Source organism: Otolemur garnettii, unplaced genomic scaffold (assembly GCF_000181295.1).
Source record: "Otolemur garnettii isolate 467f Iridium unplaced genomic scaffold, OtoGar3 scaffold00165, whole genome shotgun sequence".
NCBI lineage: Eukaryota > Metazoa > Chordata > Mammalia > Primates > Galagidae > Otolemur > Otolemur garnettii.
Window position 1 is genome coordinate 15,383 of NW_003852560.1, and position 6,071 is coordinate 21,453.

The 6,071-nt window shown below is 35.6% G+C and overlaps 1 protein-coding gene across 1 annotated transcript in view; it reads right to left on the reverse strand.

The window, feature by feature from the left end:
• Positions 1 to 6,071, reverse strand: part of EXO1 (exonuclease 1) — a 33,675-nt gene that overhangs the window by 6,941 nt on the left and 20,663 nt on the right. The window contains exons 11-12 of the mRNA XM_003800076.3: positions 5,284 to 5,845; positions 1,876 to 1,977 (exon numbers count right to left, since the gene is read on the reverse strand). Coding sequence (XP_003800124.1) covers positions 1,876 to 1,977; positions 5,284 to 5,845 — 664 coding nt within the window. The remainder of the gene's footprint in view (positions 1 to 1,875; positions 1,978 to 5,283; positions 5,846 to 6,071) is intronic.

Genomic DNA, 6,071 nt, shown 5'->3' on the forward strand with positions numbered 1-6,071 from the left:
TACATGAATATTTTTAAGCATTTAAACAAAAATACCATGCTATATGTATTGTTTAATAACGTTTTATCTTTTCACTCAAAAAATAACATATATGTCTTTCCAAGTCAGTATATGTGTTTGAAAGGCCTTCTCAAAGATTTAGAAAATAATCTCATATTTAGATATTTTACATTTATGCTCTTAATGTGCTGGAATTTGCTATGTAGTGAATATTGTGTCCCCTTAAAATTCAGCTTGAATTCCTAAGCTTCCTTTGGGAAGCAATTAGGTCAAGAGGATGTAGCCCTCATAGGTGAGACTGGTGCCTTAAAAGACAAGACATGAAAGAGCTGATCTCTGTCTCTCTCGTGTGAGGACACGGTAAGAAGCTGCCGTCTGGCTGATTCTGTGCCAGTGGAAATCTGGCAGAACTAAGGAAAATCAACGTTTGTTCTTAAAGTCACCCAGTTTATGATATCTTGTCATAGCAGCCCATGTCAATTAAGAGGGAATTTATATTTATATTATGTGTGATATAAGGATGTTCTTTCAAATGAATATGAAGACCATTTACCAAAATTTTTAAGATTGGTACTAGAAAAATAATATGAGCTCACTGTAGAAAATCACGAGAAAAAGAACAGAAAAAAGTTCACTTGTATTTCTACCACCAATGAGCTAAAAAGCCCATGACTATTTGATAATTTACTTAGTTTTAGTTATTATTTCTAATTTTTCACCATTGTAAACAATGCAGTTTTAACTTCTTTTTATATTTAAATGCTCAATGTTTCCTCAGGCTCAAGTTCCAGAATGCACTTACTGGTTTAAATTATTTAAAGATTTTCAAATTGCTTTCCAGAAACGATAGCCTAATTCTTACATTCTTAAATATGATTGTTCATCTCACTAAGCCTTTTGGTAATACACATGGAAGTTAAATCGTACATGCCTTGGGACCAGTAATACCACACTCCATGGAATTCATCCCTATAAATTATTCAAGAATACATCCTCAAATATTTATTTTTAAGATCTTGTTGTAGACACTATTTGCTAAAGCAAAAAGTTTTTAGGGTGAATGACAAAATAAGGGGATTGGCTAAACCTCTATAATGGCATATAGTTATTACAAGTAAATGGGAGAAGAACTTTATATTGCAAGAGAAAACAGGTTTATAAACTTAAACACACTAAAGCAAAAACTTGGTTCTAGGAAGTCTAAAAATAGGTATTTTTGTATAAATAAGAATATGGGTATTTTAATCTTTAATTTTGCTTTTCTTTCCTCCAGCTCTTGGGCTTAGACAATTCTCTTGCCTCAACTTCCCAATATTTTTCATTTTCTAATAATAAGAATGCAAATATGTTTGTAATTTCCCTTTTATAATAATATATTTTCTCCAATTTTAATATCAGGTGTATCCAGATTAAGAAGAATGATTTTGAAGTATTTCTTTTTCTATTGTATATAAGATTTGGCATGATCTGTTTTTTTGAAATTATCTTTTACTTTTATTTATATTAGTTGTCTATTTGTTTGAGACTTTGAAAAAAAACAAAATAAGTTAACTGATCCAAGTATTCTATAATAGACATACTCCTATCTGACAATGCGAATGTTACTTTCTTTGCATTATTACTATTATTATTGCTTAATATTTTGTTGCAGCAATCATCTGATTTCTTTTCTGAATGTATTTATCTTCGTTCTTTATGAGGTTTTTGTTCTCAGTCCTTATGTTAAACATTGTTACTGTCATTAAATTTGGCCTTTTTAATTCTGTGAAGGCAAAAGTGGAAACCTAATGTACAAATGTATAAGTAAGGAAAATAAAAATAATAATAATAGTAAGAAGAATGCATTGCCTCTGAAATGAAAAACAAATGTTTTACCTTGTTCCTTAGACATGTGTCTTTTCTTGAAAAATGAGATAAATGTGGCTTGGAGGCCTGATTACCTTGATTATCAGGTGAGTTAATATTACAATCAGATTCCTAGATCACCCAAATCAAAAAATAAAATAAAGTTAGATTTTTAACTATGGAATTTTTCTGACAACAAACCAATATTCAACAAAATGGAAAATAAGTAAAAACACGGGATAGAATTCATAAAGTATAGAAAGGATAATATCTGCCAGTTTTACTGAAGAAGCTAGCAAGATGTTTTAGCTGGAGAAGTAAAGTGCTGAATCAGGGCAGCTCCACATCTTTTAATTGTCTGACATGTTCAACTTTAGAGAGAAAAATGACATCTACTTTTAAGAAGTGGAGCAGTATTGTATAAAATGTTCTTTTACCTTTGGCAATGACTTTAAAGCCTACTCTTTTCATCTTATTCCATCAGATAAGACTTTTCTAGAGATATAGAGCTCTCTTGTAATCTGTATTCCCATGAAAGTCGAATAAAAAAGGACAATGTGGCCAGGTGCGGTGGCTCATGCCTGTATTCCTAGCACTCTGGGAGGCTGAGATGGGTAGGCTGCCTGAGCTCACAGGTTCAGACCAGTCTGAGCAAGTGTGACACTCCGTCTCTAAAAAATAGCCAGGCATTATAGCAGGTGCCTGTAGTCCCAGCTACTCCGGAGGCTGAGACAAGAGTATTGCTTGAGCCCAAGAGTTGAGGTTGCTGTGAGCTATGACAGCACAGCACTCTACTGAGAGCAACAAAGTGAGACTCTTTCTCAAAAAAAAAAAAAAAAGAGAGAGAAGAAAAGAAAATAAGGACAATGAATGGATAAAGGGATTTGTTCTGTTTAGTTTGGATTTGGCTGAGGGGCTACACTTGGGGATCTGGAGGGCCTCATGTGGCCTTGTAGCCGCACTGTAGGGACACCCTCATAGCTGCCAACAGTGGTGACTCTGGGCTAAATCATTTCTTAGAGACGATGAGTAAGATCCTAAGCTGATCACGACCTCAAACAGGGTCAATGAACTCAGTACAAACAGAACCTGTGGGTGTTGCTTTCTTCCAGTAAACTACCAACAGCAGCTCCAACGTTGAAACATTTTCTTCAAAACCAAATGATAAAAACTAATACTCAAAACAAAGCCAAAAAGGCATCAGGGTTTTCTGAAACATTTTCTGAATCAAAGAAAGATTATATCATTTTTAAGTTAACTGTCAGCATCTAACTCTTGGAGAATTTAACTACTTATTCTAAGAGGCGTTTACTACATCTGGCAGGTAGAGAGAGGACTTAATAAATGATTTCTAGCTTTGTTCGGTTTATTTTTGGTGGAAGATTTTCATATTTCTGTTACTGATTAGTATAAAAAATAGTTAACCCAGAAGATGGAGTGTGGAGTTCTGCCAGCATAATGAGTCCCTCTTCCTGCAGGATGGTGAGGCGCCTTGGTGAAACATGGCTAAGAGCTTAAAAAGCAAGCAAAACAGAGATGCATGCTGGAAAACGAGGGAAGAATGTCTCAAAGGTGCTTAGAGGACCTACTATCCTCGCACAGACATGGTGTTTTAGGAACGATGTTCAAGAGATAGCAACTGTTGTGGTAAGCAAATGGTGCCAAGAAAAAGTGCAGTAAGAGGTGAAAAAGAAAGAAATATGATCTTACAGTGGAGGAAGTTCACAGTAACACAGAGGGCATTCTAGACCCGTGTGGACAGGACTTGGTAGGTGTGAACTCAAGGCAAAGCAAGAGAAAGGGAAAACAAAAGCTAAAGTTTCAAAGGCAGCTAAGGGTTTGGTTCAGCACACTCCTAAAGCCAGGTGGTGTGGTGGGCACCTGGAGTCCCAGCTACTCAGGGGGCCGAGGCAAAAGGATTGCGTGAGCCCAAGAGTTTGAGGTTGCTGTGAGCTGTGACACTTCAGCCCACAGCCCTCTACCAAGAGTAACAACGTGCGGCTCTGTCTAAAAAAAAAAAAAAAAAGTACATGGGATAGATTTAGGGTTCAAACACATAAACTGATTTCAGATTTCTCCAAGTGAAAATGCCCCACCTCTACCTTTTAACTTGGCTTTTTTCTTTGAGTCCAATACAACTCAAGGTTTCCTTTGGGAACTTGAGTGAAATAATTTCTTTTTGTTAAATACAAGCTATACTGATTTTTTTGATGCTGTGTGATATTTGAGATTACCAGACATCAAAATCCTGTCAAATATTACTGTGGCTATCATTGTTTACAACTTGGTAATTATAGTTGGTAAAGATAAAATAAAGAATGTTATATTGGTACATTTGAGAGAACTAATAGTTAAAGACAGGTATTATGCCATCACATCATTTTTATTTATTTACTATTATTATTTTTGCAGTTTTTGGCCGGGGGCTGGCGCCCTACTCTTTTGAGCCACAGGCACTGCCCATCACATCATTTTTAAATGTCACTGACTCTTATGAGCAATAAGTTATTTACTGCATAATAATGTCTTGGTTAATAATAGTCTGCTTACATGGCAGTGGTCCAGTCCTATAAGATATTTCACTGTATTTACACAGCACCTTTCTACGTTTAGATCACAAAGACTTACCATCTGCCAATAGTTTTCGTATAGTAACATGCTATGCAAGTTTGTAGCCTGGGAGCAGTAGGTTACATCCTGCAGCCCAGGGATGTGGGTAAGCCACACTATTTAGGTGTGTGTATGTTTACTCTATGATGTCCCCACAATGATGAAATCACCTAACAACACACAGAAAACCAGACTGTATCCCTGTTTTTAAGTGGTGCTGACTGTATTCATTTGGGGTTTTGATTTTATGTCAGAATAAAATATATCTTATAAGGGAGAAAAAAGTGGTTAGGATGCTTTCATTAATTTAAAATGGAATAACAGAAAATCAGATGTATTACTACTTTGTTTTGTTATAGAGGGGGGAGTTTAGCAGGAATAAGATGAGCAAATGAAAATGTATTTCTGGAATTATAAAACTTACAGATATCATAACATTAAGGGCCATTTCCTTAAAAGGTTTCAAATGTTATCTGAATTCAGAAGTATATTAAGGATTTAAATAGTACATTTATAATAATTTTTCATTTCATAGATATCATTGTGCTTAGGTCTTCACAGGGCCACAACTTGAGATATATATTAATGAAACACAGTGATTCAAGAAGTATAGAGTTAGATTAAATATAGAGCAGTTTAAAATGTGAAAGACAGAAGTCATTCAAATGCATACCATGTAAACTTCTCTACACAGGCTTTAGAATGAAAAATTACAATAGCCAGTCATTTCCACAATGTAGATGAAATTTCTTTTTCTCAATTACCTGATTAACATCCTATTTTCTCTTACATATGAATTTAAAACAAAGTCTTTAGAATTTGACTTACCTCTGACTCGGAATCATTATTAGAAGGCTGAGAAAGACTTGCTGCATTTAAACTGTGCAGGGATAATTCTACACTTTCCTGGGACTGTGAAGACCCCACTTCATGCGAGTGATGAGATTCATCCCCTGACTCATCACTCTTTAGCTGAGACACATCAGACATGCTGCTCTCAGGCAGAGAGGTGGGGGAATCATTCTTTCTTCGGAACTGCTGTAAGGCTGTGCTTGGAGAGGGGCTCGGAGTCCTAGAAAAATCTCCAAGACCTCCAGACCAGCTAAAACAACTTCTTAGTGTCCCCAAAGTAGGTGGTGAAATGGTCCTTGTGAAGCGGCTGGTCTTAAAAGACTGAGAGTCTTCCTCAGCAAACACTGTTGCATCCTCTGGACTCTGATCACTTGAAGCATGTGCTACATTTCTATCAGCCAGCTTCTTGCCTTCTAGCTCTGGATGATCTGATTCATTCAGATTAGTCTCTCTATCCTTGACAGCAATTTCATCTAGAGGTTGGCTGCTCACCTCCTTTGCTACACAGTCAACAAAATCCTGAGAACTGCAAAAAAACCTAACAGAAAAAAACAACCAGAATGGATAAGTATTAAATATTTTAGAGTTCTCTCAGAAAGGTGTCAAGATTCGAAATAGAAGGGGCTGGTTTCTTTTTAAAAACGGGTCTCACAAATATATAATTTCATAAATAAAGGCATAAAAATCTTAAATTTTATTCCTAGTTTAGATTTTGATTATGCCAACATTCACTCATTTAAAAATTTATTTATACAATGAATTTT